The sequence below is a fragment of the Amblyomma americanum genome, chromosome 2 (assembly GCF_052857255.1).
Source record: "Amblyomma americanum isolate KBUSLIRL-KWMA chromosome 2, ASM5285725v1, whole genome shotgun sequence".
Lineage (NCBI taxonomy): Eukaryota > Metazoa > Arthropoda > Arachnida > Ixodida > Ixodidae > Amblyomma > Amblyomma americanum.
The window spans coordinates 211,704,381-211,723,403 of record NC_135498.1 but is presented as its reverse complement, the minus strand read 5'-3'; the positions used below and the strand labels follow the sequence as shown (position 1 = coordinate 211,723,403).

The following is a 19,023-nucleotide window of genomic DNA, read 5'->3' as shown; positions in this document are numbered from 1 at the left end:
GCGGCGTCAGCGCGGCCAGCGCGCGTGATGCGGCTAGCGATACCCTACCTACTCTATAGGCCAGAGCGGCGCCACAGCGCCATGTCCTGTGTAGGATGCGGAAAACGTCAATTTCAGGAGCCTTTCCTCGTCGGATCGGCGTTTCCAGCCGACACGCTTCTGTCTTGGCAGGCTTGCTGCTTTCTTGTGAGTCCTGGACACGTCACTTCAGCAGCAGGATCCAGCGGCCGCCACAAGTCTAGCAAGGCGCGTTACCCACAGCACTGGCCAGAGAAGCGCGAGGTTCATGCTCGCAGGCAATGGCAGAGCCTTCCTTTCTCTCATTACAGAAATCAATGGTGCATAGCGCCGACCAGTGGGCGTCACCTTCTTCGACCAACTCTGACACTTCCCTCTCCCCATGCTTAGTCTAAAGCGATTTCTAGCTAATAAGGGAATAAACTGCTCTAACGCTGTTTATTTTCTTAATAAAGCAGCAATGAATACGTATGCTTAGCTAGGCTAAGGATTCCTTTGTCATGCCCCGCCAAGTTTGTGGCGGACTATGTGACCGTCAAACCAGAAAAAAAAAAATTCTCCGTTTCAGCCAGAACGAACGTGATGACCTGCAAATCGCGCTAGACTGTACTTTATTTTTTCTCGCGCTTTCCTCTTTGCAGTCATGCTGACGCTGATGATGACTGGAGCACACTATCATGGATGGAGCCACTAAAGTCAGTGCCACTAGTGTCAGTGTAAAAGCAGCCTGAGGATAAAAGGCTTTAGTGTTTTACTTATCCCGAACTCATTTATGAAGTACTGAGAGTCTGGAGTGCAATTTTGATATTTGGTTCATAATTTGGTTCATAACAACACTTGGCAGTGGATCTGTACCTTGTCTGCGCTGATTTATTGAGCGCACCAGAGCTATGCACGCATGACATGTAATGCCACCACTAAGGCTCAGTTGCATGCTGCACAATGCATTTGAAACGAGAGATCTTGAGCAGCATGTCGGTTAGGTTACAGTGAGGGCAGGACCCATTACCAGAGCCGGCACTTCCGCGGTCGGTTCATTTGTGACGTCGCGCTGCAGTTGAATGCCTGCGAGAATGCCTGCATATTTGCTAGGGGCACCAAGCAGCGCATTTTCCCCACACTTGCGTCAGTACTTTCAGGCCGGGTGGGCGGGGAGCACCACTTCGCGCAGTGGGAGACGAAGAATGCCTGCTCCGGGCTCAAAGATGGCGGCGATAGGAGCCTCGTCTCTGAAGGCAGCGCTCGGAATGCGGCGAGGGCAATCTGTAGACCTGATAGCTCGGCCAGCAGGTCGAAGTCTGGATCGGTCGCCGCTACAGCCCGAGATGTCGGCGCCTCCTTATCAGTCACCTGGAGAGTTGGAGAAATGACCCGCTCTAACACAAGGAGAAAGCTCCCAACTCAGATGTGAATAAAAAATTTTAGCGCACCCATAGGAACTATAAAAGCCTCCGACCCTAAGTTTCTAGGGGCAGCAAATTGGCCAAAGAGGCACCCCTCTTGCCCAGCGGACACTGCTAAGAAATCATATCCCGCTAATACCGCAGTGAAAACTGAGCCTACAAAACTGAATGAAAAACTTAATGATGTGAGAATATGTCCTACGTTCTAGCAAGTAATATTGCTGCGATATTGCTACGAGAGCGGAACAATATTGCTACGAGCACGGATCGTAGTGGTACACCTGTTAACGCGTTACTAAACGGTGAGTCTGTGCATTTAGCGAAAACGACGTGCCACAAGTTAGGAAGTTAGGAATGAAACAAGCAATCCACCTTAAGGCATCAAGATCAGTACCAAGATGAAAGCATGTGAAGTAACAATTTATAGCATGCAGTTTGAAGCGGTTTTGCGAAGCCTTAAAAACAGAAAGAGGGCGAAAAGAAGGAAAGGACTTGAGATTGACCAAGACAAGGGCTGCGCTGCACTGAGTGGATAAAGGTATTAAGGATGCAAAAGGAGACTAGACAAGAACGCCAAGTATATCGCACGGTCACAACATCCCCAAAAGAAAAGAAGGGCCTCACAGGCCTTGAGATCCGGCGATCGCTGCGGCCACCGTTCGAGAACCTTCGTGCTCCATGCCCACCTATAGCAATGTCGACGACACTTTTGAAGTTTGAAGTTTATTCACTGTTAGACAGCTAACAAATGCGCAATAAAGCAGGAGCTAAAGGCGAGCCTGACAGGGGCTCCTTTTGTTTGTCCCGACCAGCTAGTAATATCAAAACGCATGCTATTCAACCCGCTATGTCATTTTTTTACATAATTGCGTTGTAGAAGAGGGCCCGGACCGCTTTCAGTTGAAGTGTGCTGCTGCATTTGTGCTGGTCCGTGGCGTCTCAGTGGTTAGGGCGCTCGAATACTGATCTGGAGTACGTGGGTTTGAACCCGACCGCGGCCGCTGTGTTTTTATGGAGGAAAAACGCCAAGACGCCCGTGTGCCGCGCGATGTCAGTCCACGTTAAAGATCCCCAGGTGGTCGAAATTATTCCGGAGCCCTCCACTATGGCACCTGTTTCTTCCTTTCTTCTATCACTACCTCTTTTATTCCTTCTCTGACGGCGCGGTTCAGGTCTCCGCCGACACATGAGACAGATACTGCGCCATTTCCTTTCCACAAAAACCAATTATTATTATTATTATTATTATTATTATTATTATTATTATTATTATTATTATTATATGTCCCTGCCTAACCACATCGTCTTGATGTGAGTAAGCACTTCCCCGTCGCGCTCAGAAGGAATATTTTAGGAAAGGCTGAAAAGGGCAGATGCAGTTCAAAAAACAAAGTGCCTACATTAGCTGTCACTGAACTCTGCCATTTAGTAAAGAGCGGGCCATAACGCGACACTGTGTTACACTTTATACTGATTGTGAAAGCGTTAGTTTTTGCGCGACCGAGTTGCTTTCATTAAGGTTCTTTCTGCGAGATCGTTCGTTTGCGTCGTTTGTTACGCAGGAAGACCGGCACATGTTCAGAGCCTGAGCTGCACACAGTAGCTCTAGGAAAGGCCAAGCGCACTACAGGAGGAGCAGATCCGTGGCGTCTGCGAGCCGCGGCAAGCATCCTTCCAGGCAAGGCGCGCCACATAGATGAGAGGCCGCGGGGAGAGTGTCTTGCACGCGGGAGATCCCATCTTGGCTCCACTCAGGGGGACCCGCCAGATGGCGTGAGTGGGGACCCGCCAGATGGCGTAACTACGCGCACCGCTTTTGCTCCTCACATTCCGGCCTTCCCCACGAGCCGGAGCTGGAGTGGGATCGCCCGGGCGCCGATTCGGTGCGGTGGAATCATCCATATGCATGCGCTATCAATCGGCGCTACGCGTGGACGGCGTGGTGACGTCATCTTTTTGGACCGAGCTCTGGGCCGCAAGTACTACCGGTCGCCGCCGGAATTTCGCCTAATGGAGCTAGTAATGCTTTCGCATTAAAAATTCCGAAGTGTGCTTTGGTGAACGATAAAGCGGTCGAAAAAGCGCGAACTACTGCACGAAAGATATTTCGAAACAATACAGCTCAATAAACCTGGAGTTCTGGATTAACGCGTGTTCTGTTATTACAATTGGTTATGGTGTTATATAATTCAAAGGTTCAAAATTTTTGCGCGTCGGATCATTAAAAAATAAATATTTCACTTCACTATATTCTTGAAGAACGCTAGCATTATCCCAGTGCATAAGAAATGGGATGTCAAGAGCTTGAAAAATTACAGACCGATTAACTTGCTGCCCGTTGTCTATTCGGTATTTACAACGGTAATCGCTAATAGAATCAGGACAACCTTGGACTTTAATCAAGAAAAGGACGAGACAGGCTTTCGTAAAGGCTCCTCGACAAAGGACCATATTCACGCTATCACTCAAGTGATGGGAAATGTGCATAATATAAGCAACCTTTATATTTCGTCTTCATATATGTTACGAGAAAGTATTTGACTCAGTTGAAACCTCAGCATTGTGCAGGCATTGCGGAGTCAGAGCATAGATGAGCCTTGTGTAAAATATACGGGGATATACCTATAACGGCTGACAACCACCACAGACCTCCATGAAGGCAGCAATAAAACTCCAATATGGAAGTGTGTCAGGCAAGGACACACGATCTGTGTAGGGATCGAAGCGAAAAGCGTAACAGCGGGGGGATATAGACAAGATGAGCGCTTATCAAAAACATTCCAACTCGCACAAATTTCAGCCTTAGACACGATCTTGCTAAAGCTATTCGCCGCCTGTTTACAGGAGGTATTCAGAGGCCTCGATTAGGATCAGCTGCGGATAAGAGTATATTGAGCATACCTTTTTAATCGCCGATTCCTTGGTGACATCCCCTCGCTAATATACTCAGGGGACGAATTGAAAGCATGATCAGTGACCTAGACAGGCAAAGCAAAACGACGGTTCCAAAAATTTATATGCAGAAAATCAAAGTTAGGTTCAGCAGTCTCGGAAGGGAACCGCAGTCAACGATAGGTAGCAAGGCGCTTGAACTGGCAAAGGAATACATCAACTTGGGGCAAGCAGTGACCACAGATCCGGATTACGAGAGCGAAGGAACTAGAAGAATAAGTATGAGGTGGGGCGCATATGGCAGGTTATCTCAGATCATGAACGGCAGTTTACTAATATCTTCAAAAGAAAAGTATACAATAGCTGTATCTTGCCGGTACTCACCTACGGGGCAGAATTGTGGAGGATAATGAAAAAGAACTTAAATTGAGGACCACTCAGCGAGCCATGGAAAGAAAAATGATAGGTGTAACGTCAAGAGACCGGAAGCGGGCCGAGTGGTGAGAGAACAAACGAGGGTCAATGACATCCTAGTCGAAATCAAGAGGAAGAAATGGGCTTGGGCAGGGCATGTAATGCGAAGGCAAGATAACCGGTGGTCCTTAGAGGTAACGGAATGGATTCCACGGGAAGCGAAGCGTAGCAGGGGTCGGCAGAAAGTTAGGTGGGCCGATGAGGCAATCAATGAATGAATGAATCAATCAATCAATCAAATAATCAGCATCAGTAGAAGTTGTTTGGAGCATGATGGAAAAGCCAGCAGAGTGCTGGCTTGAGAAGTACCATGCCTCAATATACAGTGGCAGCTGCTTAGCCGTTAATATAAAAATACAATGATATATAAATAAATACTCTACGGATTTCTACTGGAGAAAAAAAGAAAAGAAAAAATTAAGTAAAACTGCATTGTTAGAATTCTAAATAAACTATTGTTGCTTGCATTAGCTCAAGCAACAAGCAAGTCTTGCAATTGCAGCATGTGTTAACAGATACGCTTCAGATTCAAATACACATCACACACTTGAACATCAAAAATACATTAGCATATGACAGTGTACAAGCAGAGAGGTCACTACATCATACGAAATACAGTTTAGGTTATAACTGTAAGAAGGCTGTATGAGGTAAGGCGGTGAATTTTCCAAGCATGTGGTGTGAGTGAATCAGTATGAATATTCAATAAATGAAGTTGGTTTAACATTTACGGCAGTTGATGTTTGAATCTCTGCTACCCGTAAGCATTTAAACTGAACGGAAGATGCCAAGGAGGTATGTGCCGCACTGGTCTCTTTTGTGTTTGGTGTTAGTCTTGAAATGTGTTCCGTAATATGCTGTGAGCCTTTTTTTGTTTGATATATAATGAAGTAACTAGCGTATATTCATACAAGCGGTTTGCGATTAAAACTTTGAGATCATGAAATAAATGTACACTTGGTGAGCCATAGGACAATTTAGACATGATGCCGATAGCCTTTTTCTGTAAGACTGCGATCTTACTTCGGTTTGTTTGTGTTGTAGTGCCCCATACCAAGTGCCCGTATGTCAGCTGTCAGGCTATGATGGAATGGTGTATAAACAATTTAATATTACGAGGTAAAAGGTGTCTGGGTTTGTTCATTACACCACAGCTTTTGGATAGTTTAACTAGGAGTGAATCGAGATGAACGTTTCATGCAAAGTGCTCGTTAAAGATTACTGCAAACGTTTTCACCTCACTCACGCAGGGTATTTTAGCATTGCAGAGAAATAACTGTTGCATTTTTTGAAGTGTGGCATTTCTCGTTCGGAATGCAACTGCTTTCGTCTTTTCAGTAATGATAACCATAAAGTTACTTAAGCTCCTATCATGTAGGCATTCTAATACAGTTTAATCTATATGGAACAATTCTTCGCTGTTAGCTCCGGTAATCAAAAGGCTAGTGTCGTCTGCGTATATTACGAATTAGACATCTGGGCTAATGTTTACAACACCATTGATAAATAGATTAAACAGTAGCGGTCCCAAGTTACTTCCTTGTGGTACTCTTGTTTTTGTGGGCAGGAATCTTGATTTCATTTCGTTTACTTCTACGCACTGACTGCGGAAACTTAAATAGCTTTTTATTAGATCTAAGCTACACGGCGAAAACCACAACTTTCTAGTTTAGTTAGTAGTACAGTGTCATTAAGCCTGTCAAATGCTTTGGAGAAACCGACAAATATACCAAGTGTCAGTATTTTTAACTCAAAGCTATCTAGTATTATTTCTTTCTGTTGAAGAATTGCACGAACAGTTGATCTTCCGCGTCGAAATCCGTATTGTGCTTCAGAGAAAATTTGAAATAGATCACAAAACTCGATGATCCTTGAACAAAATAATTTTTCTGTACCTTCGGAGAATACTGGCAATACTGATGTGGGTATGTAGTTAGAAGAGTTAATTTATCTCCGTTTTATAAAACCTGGTCACTTTTGCAACTTTCAGCTTTTGAAGAATGCTCCAGTACACAGCGGTTACAGATATGCGTCAGAATAGGCGCCAAGATGTCCAGAACAAATTTAACCGGTCTAAGCTGGAGACCATCGCTATCTACTGTTTGTATTACGCAGGGAGAGAAAACATGAAAATACATTGGCCTCATTAACGGGAAGAAAACGAGTACTTTGCTCTTGAAAATCTGGAAGATAATTGCTGTTTACTGTGCTAGTATTTTCAGATATTAAGTTCAAAAAGTTTTCGCTAAAAGAGTTTGCGAGCGTATCCTGACAGAACTCAATCGTTTATGCAGATATAATTGTATTTCGTGTGACTTGAGACGGTTCATGAGCAAGTTTAATTGCCGCCACGTTTTGTCCGGACTGGACATATTTCCGAAGCCGAGAATAGGTAATTTAAGTAGCGTTGCTTTTCGGTGTATGTTTGCGGTAACAGGGCGGGCGCAGCTGGTAAAGGAAAGGGTTAATTGGAGAGATATGGGACAGGCCTTTGTTCTTCAATGGGTGTAGTCGGGCTGATGATGATGATGATGATGCTTATTTCAGGAGCAAGCTGCATGTGGGGCAAAAAGTGAATGTTGTGGTGTTCTGGTGTGGCTAAAGTAATGGTTTTATTGCTCGCTTTAAAGTTCTAGCCGTGTTTTTCGCTCTATAGATGTTCCGTGAGTACGGAAACAATGAATGTTGTCTAGCGAGCAGAAAACAAACAAAGCTCTTTAAGAGACGCAAGCAGCGCCAGTCCCACCAAGCGTGATGGCGTTCCCAAAGGCGACCACCGCAGAACAGTATGTATGAACTAGAAACCATATCAAATGACTTGTGAGCCTCAGTGCCGCACTCAGTCTGGCGGTTATCAAAAGCTATTTTCTACAAAGCATTCTGACGATGGAGTAAGCTCGGTTTGGTCTGGTGGAGGATGACACGAAAAACCACGTGTTCACGCGCTATGAATCGAGCCAAATCGCATGTCTATTCAACAGTGCTGAGCCAAGGAGCAACAACAGCGACAGTAAAATGAAATGCCATAAAGGCGGGTAGTTCAAAAACATTGCATAGCCAGCATACGCGCAGAGCCCGGTGCTGCAGAACGGGGAAGACTATAGTGAGCCATGGTACAAGACAGTGTGGTTCGGCCCTTGTACAGTGTCTGCAATTATTATATAGGCTCGCAACAGATTTTCTAGATGTCTCTGGAGCCAACTTCCCATGAATTCATAGTGAGTATGAGTAATGGGATGATTTTGGGAGGACATGTGGTCAAAGAAAATGCTGAACTGCTGTAGGCACCCGGAAAACAACTAGGACCTCAGTTTGAGAAGACTTGATTCTAGATGAATTGACAACTGGCAAAATAACTGGCGCCACCTATCGAATAAATCAAGACTCCACCCACTGGTTGGGAAACAGAGCCGCTTTACACACGTCGGTACTCATTAGGGAGTGATTCTGCAGTCTTTCCGCTGCTTTTATTTTATGGCTGGACCATATGACAAGACAATGATTGAAGACGGCGGCTTTCGTATGAATTTCTTGAAAGCGAGATGCACGGCGTATATTAAAGAGTACAGCATAATGATATATTTTATGCGTGGCGTGGACTGCCTGCCAACCACGGCCCACCACGGGAGGGCTTTCAGAGAAGTTACATCAAGAAAATGGTCGCCATCAGTACCGGTGACCCCGAGACCAGTGTTTTGGTAGCAGCTTGCGTACCGACAATCGATGAAGGGCGGCGCGTACGTCGCTTCAGGTGTCAGGGTACTTGAAAGAGTAACGTCGATACCGATTCTATCATCATCACCATAATCAGGCTGACTACGCCCACTGTAGGGCAAAGGCCTCTCCAATGTCTTTAAAAAATTGTGCTTCTGATACCTATAAAATGCACTGAACCAAATTTGATTTTCGATATAGATACTCGATACCGTATTGCCGTTACTTGGATGCACCACCCAGATCGGCAACATTAATAAAGGTTGCACTATGATTTGTTAAGTTAAGGTATATTTGATACAGCGCAGATTATTTGAAAAAGTTCAACCGATCCTATACAGCCACAAGGATTTCTCCAATTTCTTTAAACTGCACTGCCGACGCAGATGATTTAGTTAAAACTGGCACCGGAATGAAGCCACGGTGACATTGAAATGATCACTTCCATAAGCCGGTTAGCAATATTTCTTTTCAAAGCTTGCTCTCAAGTACTTGACTTCATACTGACTATTTACGGCGCTCTTCATTTGTTAGTGACCCGTCGTGGTGGCTCAGTGGTTAGGGCGCTCAGCTACTGATCGGGAGTACCCGGGTGCAAATCCGACCGCGGCGGCCGTGCTTTCGTGGAGCCGAAACGCAAAAGGCGCCCGTGTGCTGTGCGATGTCAGTGCGCGTCAAAGATCTCCAGGTGGTCGAAATTATTTTGGAGACCTCCACTACGGCACCTCTTTCTTCCTTTCTTCTCTCAGTCCCTCTTTTATCCCTTCCCTTACGGCGCGGCCCGAGCGTCCACAGATACTGCGCCATTCCCTTTCCCCCAAAACCAATTCTCAATTCTCTCATCTGGAACTGAAGTATCTATCGGTCGCCTCTACCTTTGCCCTGTGATTAAAGGTCGGTGTGCTTGGGAAATCCTTACAAGAGCCAGTGACGTGTGTTAACAGAAAATCCCAGCGATGGCAAGAAAAATACGGCATCATGCGGCTAAAGAATGCTTAGAGCATGCCAAGCGCCGGAGCTTCAGGGCAACAACAATGATTTGATTCGTCTTATACCAGGTGTTAAAAGGAAAAGCTCAAGCAATTTTCAAATATAGGCTTTTTGATGAAAAACATGGCTTTTGCGGCATAGTATTACCAGTGTTGGCTAACATCGGAAAGTTAGTGAATTGTTTTAAGCAGTAAGCACCTGATCAGTGGTATCGTTGAAAACCATCACACCTGACTTAGTTGCGCTAACACTGAAACCTAGAGTGTGTCCTGCGTCTCCTCAGCAATTAACCAGCGTTTGCAAATCTTCATGGCTATCTGCTAACAGCACAAAATCGTGCGCATGCGTTGGACCCGGTAGTCGTTGCTGAGCAACCTTCTCGCTTAATCTGTACGACAGATTATAACCGAGATTGCTTCCAAGTAGCTTTCTTTCTAAATTATTAATATAAATTATGAACAGCAGCGGTGAAAGAGGCGACCTTGCCTTAATTCTTTGTGTGCCTGTCGTACTTTTTATCGCTTCCCATGTAATTTGAACTTTATTTTCTCGCTATACTTTCTGCAGGAAATCATGACCGATACCTTCATCTTTTAGTATGTTCCGCAGGAGTTCCCTATTCAAGCTGTCATATGCCAGGATTTGTCCAGGAAGATTAAATAGAGGGGTCTGCATTCCGCGTCACCTATTTCTATGCATTGGGGAAGTACGAACCGCCTATCATCTAAGCGCCTGCCCATTCTGAACCCGTTCTGAAGTTCCCCGAGTATGTTATTACTTTGAACCCATCACTGCATCTTTAATTTCACCACCTGCATAGCCAGCCTGTATATAAGAGATGTTATCATAATCGGTCGGAAGGATTTTGTGTTCATCGCATCTCCTTTTCCTTCATAAATCAAATTAACTTTACTCTGCCTCCAGCTGTGTGCAATTCGCTTATTTGTAATGACCGTCTCCAATGCTCTTAACTTTTCCTTGCTTCTTGTGCCAATATCATTAATCAGCTTGACGTGAATTTCTTTTTGATAGGCTGCGAGCTAAAAAGATGTTCACAAAAAAAAAAAAGGGGTAGAGACGACAGGAAGGAAGAGCAACTTTCAACTTCAATGACGACAAATGAAGCCAGACGCACTTGTATATCCGCTACTATCCAAATATCAGCTGCATGAGAGAGCGTGAACCTAACAACCAAACAAGAAAAAGAGCAATGGGGCATATCTAAGTGATATTATAAAAAAACCCCAAGAAGGTGAACACGTGAACCCGCGGCGATGTATGGCAGCAAAGCATTAACACGGGCTAACAGCAATGCATAACAACATGAGAATACAGAGCTGCATGAAAGATGACAGTGAAAAGAAAGAAGTGCGTAACAACATGAAAAAATTCTGACAATAAAAAGAAACAAGAGAGAGAGGGATAAAAACCGTGTAAAGGGCGGTAAAAAGGTAAAAGCACCATAAAATTTTAAACGGAAACTAAAACACAGACCAGCGAACGGGTAGAGACTAGATGTATCCATCAAAAAAGTTTAGTTCATTCCTAGAAAGGGGAATAGAAGGGGTGCTAACGCACTTGTATTTTCTTAGATCAACGAAATAGGCCTCAAGTACTTCTCTCTCGGTCTTGTCCTGAGACTTAGAAAGAAACTTAGTAAGGTTACCCAGCCCATTTGGTCCCAGGCATGTCTGAAAACCTTTTGCAAAAAATTAAAAGATCGGGCCATGCTAAACGCGAGACAGAACAGAAACCTGTGCAAGTAATGCCTTACCTTCACAGTCCTTTGCACAATTTGAAGAATGTTGCGTCTCGTCTCGGGGTTAAGCTGGTTTTTTCGGCTCCCTGCAAACTGGCTAAATTATGTCCGATAGTGAACAAGAAGCGTTAAGAAGGCCTGTAATATCAAGCATCAAACTGTGTACACAATATGCGCTGCCAATGTTGTGCATGAGATTCCCGTGACGTGTGGCAAAGTGTATGTGGGGCAAACCGAGAAATATTTCAGTGAGCGCGCCCGCAAGCACAACGTCACCCTCAAGAACAAATTTGGACGTAACCTTATGTAACACTGCAGCAGTTGCCAAAACTACTACCCCAAGTTTAATTAAACTAAGTTTCTAGCTAAGTCTTAGGACAAGACAGAGAGAGAAGAAATTGAGGCCTTTTTCATTGTCCTAAGAAAAGACGTGTGCGTTAGCACGCCTTCTATTCACCTTTCTAGGAATGAACAATCATTTTTGAATGGTTAGTCTATTCTCTTAGCCCGTTCGCTACTTCGCAATTTAGTTTGCTTTTAGAATTTTTATTGTGCTTTTACCTTTTTTTTGCCGCCCTTTGCACGGTTTTTATACCCATCTCTATTCTTTCTTTTCATTGCTAGAAATCGTTCACGTTGTTATGTATATTTTCACGTTGTTATGCACTTCTTTCTTTCACTGTCATTTTTCATGCAGCTCTGTATGCTCTTGTTGCTATGCGTTGCTGTTAGCCAATGTTCATGCTTTTCTGCCATACCTCCGCACGTGTTGATATGTTCACCTTCGTGGGGTTTTTAAACTCTCCCTTAGATATGCCGAATTGCTCTTTTTCTTGTTTGATTGTTAGGTTCACGCTCTCTCATGCAGCTGATCTTTGGATAGCAGCGGATATACAAGTGCGCCTGGCTTCTTTTGTCGCCATTAAAGTTGAAAGTTCCACTTCTTTCCTGTCGTCTCTACCCCTTTGTTTCTTATGAACGTCTCTATAGCGTACAGCCTATCAAAATTTAATATGTACCAACTACCCCGCCAGAAAGCGTTACTGAATTTCTTCTATCCCTGCGGATGTGCACTTAAGACTATTTGCTTGTACCTTTTTCCAGTTAATCCTGATCAACTCTAAGCTGCTTTCTTTTACGCTATCCTGTGCTGCTCCCTCATTTGAGATTATCTTATCGTCGCTTCTAAATGACTCAGCTGTACCTGACTTAATGCAGTTCACAGCATCGTCTCCGTTTAAAATTTTCCCTGGACATCTTGAATCTGTTCTTGCTTTCTTTGATTCTTTTTACCCAGCCAGTTTACATGGTTCCAGAGGTTTCTTCGTCCACCTTTAGTTGAATCGCCAACTTCATCCATCCAGGGATCACTGGGATTTCAATTTATCCTGAACAAGGACCTGCAGCTGTAGTTTATTTTGTCGATAAGATTCCAATTCTTGGTATATTTCCGCTTGAAATAACTGCCCCTTCTTTGACTTTGTGTCCCCTTGAAGCCAACCGTCGCTGTTCGATGACTTCCCTAATTTCCTTATTCCACCAAATTTGGCTTCCGCTTTCCTTTCTAGCGGTTTGCCGCTTTTACTCGTGTCGTTTTCTTACTGATGAAAAGTTTTAACCGATTACAAACCCATTTTTCCACGGGATGTTTCTCTATTGGTGCTTGCAAAAAAACGCAATGGCACGAAGCCAAACAAGGAAGGGACAAAACACAGCGCAGCGTTTTTCCCCTCCTTGTTTCCCCCCAGCGTTGTTCCCCTCCTTTCAGAAGCGGGCGCGTTTGTCCCCTGTCCCTAAATAAACTATTCCTAGGCATATCCTTTTACTGGCAATTGTTCCTGATACCGAGACATGTTCTTTGTAAGTTGATTTGACTCTTTGCCAATTTTTTCCTTGAAATATCAACATACCTACCCTGCCCCCTTATTCTCCGTTGTTGTTGGGTGGCACCTTTCCCAGATGTAGCCGTCAATAAACGACGGATCTTCTAGATTCCTGAGATATGTCTCGCATACCGCGTATACACCTATTTCATCGTCATTCAAATGCTGTTATTTTGCTAATCATTTCGCTCTCTTCCTACCCCCAAGCATGTCTTTGCAACTGATCCTGGTATTAAATTCTTTTCTTCGTAGTTTTCTTCCTCGGCCTCCTATAGTGGCCATTTTGTTGGGCCCAGCTTTGTTCTTCGCTTCCACCTACCCTTACGCCCGGAGCTCCCTTGTACCCCTAAAAAGCTACTGGCCGGTACGCCAGGCGCCAGCCGATCTATGCTCCTATCCTTCCACTACAAAGGATGCAATCTGGTGCAAAACCTCTGCCAACGCCTGCTCCATGGACTTCTCTGTTTGTCTGCCACTTCGAAGCCTTTCTCCGTGCTTGACTTCCTTATGTCTGGATTTATAGTCACCACGTCCTTTTCAACCTCTCCGTCGTGTCCTAGGACCTGCGGTAATGTGTAAACTAAGATCTGCACTTGCTGTGCTATGGCCCGTATATCATCGACACCCTGAGCTAATGTTTCCACTACTTCACGGGCGTCACCATTGAAGACGACATTTAGCCCGCCTCTACCTCTACCAAATTGCGCCCTGCAACCATCTTTGAAAGTTTGCTTTGCGTCTTTCTGAATACCGCTTTAATTGCTATCCCTGGGAATACCCCGACTGATACCCGCCTATCACTATTACGCGCTCTATTTTAGCACGTTTGCACCACCTCATGTTATAGCCACGAAGGATAATCACCTGGGTGCTCCCTCCCTTCTTGTCATCACTCACTACGACCTCATTTCTGGGATTTACCTTTTATTTTTTATTATTTATTTATGAAATACTGCGGACTAAGTCCAAGCGAGCGAAATAAGAAATGACACTGGAAAATAAACAGAAATAGTACTAATTGGTTAGACCTCATGGGGCAATGGTTGGTTTATTTGATTCCAATCTATTATAGTTCGTGGGGAAAATGAAAAGTTGTAGGTGTCTGTTTTGGCGAATATAGGTGTTAGAAAACTAGGATTGTAATGTCGAGTTTGTCTGGCAGATAACGGCTTTAAGTATAATGAGGATTCCAGACCGAATTTGTTCTCTAATAAAAGCGCAAGAAACTCTAACCTGAACTTTTTTCTTCAGAGTTCAAGTCGTTTAATTTGGTTAATTTCTATCAAAGTGTTGGGGGAGTCAGTCTTTGCATATTTATTAAAGATGAATCTAACAGCCTTTCTCTGTATTCGTTCCAAATTGGCTATGTTAGATTTAGTATACGGGTCCCACACTAGGCATGCGTATTCGAGTTTTGGTCTGATTATAGAAGAATAACAAAGTAGCTTGATGTTAGGAGGCGCGTTCTTCAATTTATGTCTTAAGCAGCACAATTTGCGAAATGCGGAAGAGCAAATGTTATAGATATGCAAGTTACACGTTAATTTGCTAGATATAGTTATGCCTAAGTATTTGTAGTTAGATACTTGTTCAAGAGGGGACGAAATTAATTTGTATGTGTAACTATGTGGTATGTTTTTTCTTGTTATCGGAAGATACACACTTTTGTCAGCATTGAGAACCATGCCCCATTGGTCGCACCATTTCAAAACATTGTTCACAGCATTGTTCAAAACACTCTGGTCATACCTATTAGTAATTTCTTTGAATAATATACAATCGTCTGCGAACAATCTAATATGCACTGATGGGCTAATTAATTGAACAATGTCATTAATATATAAAAGAAAAAGCAGAGGGCCCAAGACACTTCCCTGTGGTACTCCGGCTGAAACTGGAAGAGAGCCTGAACATTGTCCACCAACTTCAACAAACTGCCTGCGGTCCTTTAAGTATGCGGTTATCCAAGTTATGAAAATCTCAAGAATGCCAATATGTTTCATTTTGGAAATAATATATCATGAGGAACTTTGTCGAACGCCTTGCTGAAATCTAAAAAAGTTGCATCAATTTGGCCCTTACTATCTATACAGGATGCGAATGAGTTAATTACCGTAATCAGTTGTGTTACTGTCGAGAAACCCCTTCTGAACCCGTGTTGGAATTCGTTTATGACCAAATTTTTTTCTAGAAATCCATTCACACAGTGTGCAACTATATGCTCTAGTAGCTTACAGCACGATAAAGTCAATGATATGGGATGATAGTTTTGCAACAAAAGACGATTTCCTTTTTTGTAAACGGGGACAATTCGGGCTGTCCTCCAGTCATCAGGTAATTTGCTTGTCAGCAAAGAAGCACGAAATATGATCACGAGGAATTTCGCCAGGCTTTCAGCATAGCGACGAAGGAATACATTTGGAATACTATCAGGACCACATGACGTTTTCGTTTTTAAGTTTAATAACATAGAAAAGACACCTGAATAAGATATGAAATTCACTTCAGAAAGATGATACACCCGGCTATTCGCGGTACACGCGCTCGGAGCGGAAAATACGCTTTGAAAGTACTCATTAAAATGCTGGGTAATAGCCATCTGATCACATACCATAGCGTTGTTCACCGAAACTTGTGACACGGTTTTCTTTTTCTCCCTGATGTAATTCCAAAATTTGCTTGGGGCGTGTTTTATGAAATTTTGAAGTGATGTGTTAAAAAAATAATCTTTAGAATCACGTGTGGCGCATGCTAGATTGTCAAGCAAATGTTTTATCTGTTTAGGGTCTGTGTGCTTCTTCTTGTGCCGTTTTACCTTTCGCCGGAGTTGAATTATGCTACGTGTCATCCATGGGGTTTCCTTACGTTCTTTTCTATATTTACTTGGCACAAAAGTTTCGATGCAATAAAAACAATTTTTTTGAACCGGTCCCAGAGTGCGCAGACATCAGTATCATCTAAATCTAGAAAGCAGGTTTCTAGATGCTCAGTTACAGATGCGTCGTTAGCATGTGAATAATCTTTACAACAACGCAGTGATGATTGTTTCTTTTTAGTGTGTTGTACCAAAGGTAAGGAAGCACTAACTAGGCAGTGATCAGAAGGCCCCTGCTCCACAGTGACAGTAAACCTTACAAGATTGCGAGGCAGGAACAACAGATCTAATAATGATTTCGTGGAACCAACTTGACGGGTTGGTTCGTGAACTACTTGCATCAAGTTGTGAGTTAGCATTATATTAATCATTTTATTTGCATGCTTACTGTTAGCACCAAAACACTCAAGGCGTTCCCAATCCACACGAGGCAAGTTGAAATCTCCCATCAACAAAATTGTGCTATTTTCGTGCTGTGACATATGATTTTGTAGTTTATTTAAGCAGTCAGGTCCAGAATCAGGAGGTCTATACAGAGCATATAAAACGAAGGTATGACCCCAACAAGACAATTTTACGCATGGGCATTCAATTTCTGGTACCTCGTCCTGCAAGACGGCCGCAATTTGTTTCTTAATGAGGATAGCTATGCCACCACCTCTAGATTCTCTATCTTTTCGAAATACCGTGTAGGCGGGAGGAAATACGTCATCATCATTCACTTCGCTGTGAAGCCACGTCTCCGTGATCGCTGTAATTTGTGGATTATGCTGTGATAAGGTTATTTCAAGATTGGCTGTTTTATTAACTAAACAACGTGCATTAAGGTTCACTACGCGCAGCTGCTTGCATTGTTCCGAGTGACGTCATGCCTCGTCCTCTTGAGGTGTTCTAGGTTTTGAGGAGGCTATCTTTACGCGCTTATTTTGGGATTCATCCCAGACGAACATATTTTTATCCACATTTAGCTTATCGTGAAAAAGGGCGACCTTTTTTTTTTGATCCTTGTCTTCTTTCGAGCTATCCCAGAGTAGTTTGCGCTTCTTCAGTGTAGACTGCGAGTAGTGATTCTGAATCGACATACCTGAGCCTTTTAGTTTTCTAACGTTCTCGATTATTGTAATTTCTTTCTACGAAATTCTGCAGGGAAATAATTATAGGCCTTTTCTCGCTGTTACGTCCCAGCCTATGTATACGCCCTATAGACTGGCAACTAACTTGCAGTTTATCTTCAAATACTTCCTTGATTACTCTATCTTTCAGCGTAGTTTCAGTCTCTTCAGGGTCTTCGGCGATTCAGTGTATAATTAGGTTCTAACGTCTGCTTCGATCATCGATATCAGTTATTTTTTTTGGCTTGAAATCCCATCACATTTTCTATTGATTTCAATGTTGTGTGGATTTGCTGAGGCGGATCGGTGAGGGTTGATGGTTCATTAAGCATTTTTTCCATCAGTAATAGTACACGCTGCAGGTCAGTCACTATATTTACAGTTTTAACGAGCTCTGTTTTTATTTCAGTGATTTCGGCTTGAAGCGACTCTTGACCATCCAATAATTGTTCCAGAATTTCCTTCTGAGATGGGCGAGGATTCATTTCGACGTCGCCGCAGAGGAGCAATTTACAAGAAACAAAACAATCGTATGCCAAAGAAAGACAAAAATGGGGGCACGGCAGGACAACAATACCGCGGCAGTCACTACGAAATGTTCTGGTATGACTACCAACCCGCAGTACGAAGAACGGTGTTCCCGTTAGCAACATGGTCGCTCCGAGTCCGCCGTGCCCACTGAAGTCACAGTGCGATGCATGAACGTTGACGCTGGAAGAACACGCATGTCCAGAAAAGTGTTATCAAGTGACGACAGCAAGATATGTGCGTTTTCGATGAGGGTCCGATTTCCATCGCAGCAGCAAGCGCCATGGGGCCACATGAGTCCAGTTGTTCGTAATGCAGCGGAACACAGGATAACCTGCAGTACGAAGAACGGTGTTCCCGTTAGCAACATGGTCGATCCGAGTCCGCCGTGCCCACTGAAGCTGTATTCCTGCGTGGCTTCTTTTAAAGCTGTTGGCTCCGATGACGTCACAGTGCGATGCATGAACGTTGACACTGGAAGAGCACGCATGTCCAGGAAAGTGTCATCAAGTGACGACAGCAAGGTGTGTGCGTTTTCGATGAGGGTCCGATTTCCATCGCAGCAGCAAGCGCCATGGGGCCACACGAGTCCAGTTGTTCGTAATGCAGCGGAACACAGGATAACCTGCAGTACGAAGAACGGTGTTCCCGTTAGCAACATGGTCGATCCGAGTCCGCCGTGCCCTTTCTATTCATGGCCTCCTGACTTCATAGCCACCGCCTGTGAATAGCTGCCCCGCCCAAGACTACTTGCATTACTTTCTGATCGCTGCACATGCTAACCTGCTTGCCCAATTCTACGTGGTCCGCACTGGAATGTCCGCTGTTTTGCTTCCGATAGTGGTGCCGGACATTTTTGTTTTCCACTGCAGAGGCACGCAACCCATCAGTGTCATGAAAAGGTGAGAGTCCAGGCTATGCACACACGCCCCACCGTAGCGTTGGCGCGTCGAGAAAATCGGGATTGGCCGAGAGTGTCGTAACATCACAACCACTTGACCTCGCGCAGGTAATTAAAACACCCCACAGCGATCACACAGCACAATAAGGGTGACGTCAATACGGAACTCTTCTTTGGTTTACAGGGTCGTGGCGTCATTCCATCACCGTTACGGCGCTGTGCCTCTGAACAAAGCAAAGCAATTGCGCTGAAAAAAAAAAAAAACGGTCGAGCCGGTACTGGAACCGGTTCCCCTTGAGTCGTGAGCTGGGAGCACTACCTGGGCTCAACCACTCAAGAAATCCTTCTTCATTGCCTTGAGACGCGTGAAGAAACAATGGAAATAAAATTCAGGTGGTTATTTACAAAACTGCAGCAATTTTAGCTTGTAGTCAACACTACAACTTTTTGAGTTGCGCTAGATTTTGTAACGGC

General features: G+C 44.1%; 1 protein-coding gene across 2 annotated transcripts in view; it reads right to left on the bottom strand.

The window, feature by feature from the left end:
• Nucleotides 1-916: 916 nt before the first annotated feature.
• The window catches only part of LOC144119446 (neprilysin-1-like), a 611,912-nt gene continuing 593,805 nt past the window's right edge, over nucleotides 917-19,023 (bottom strand). For both annotated transcript variants that reach the window (XM_077652051.1, XM_077652052.1), the window contains one exon: nucleotides 917-1,368. In XM_077652051.1, the coding sequence (XP_077508177.1) occupies nucleotides 1,024-1,368 (345 nt within the window). In that variant the 3' untranslated portion in view covers nucleotides 917-1,023. The remainder of the gene's footprint in view (nucleotides 1,369-19,023) is intronic.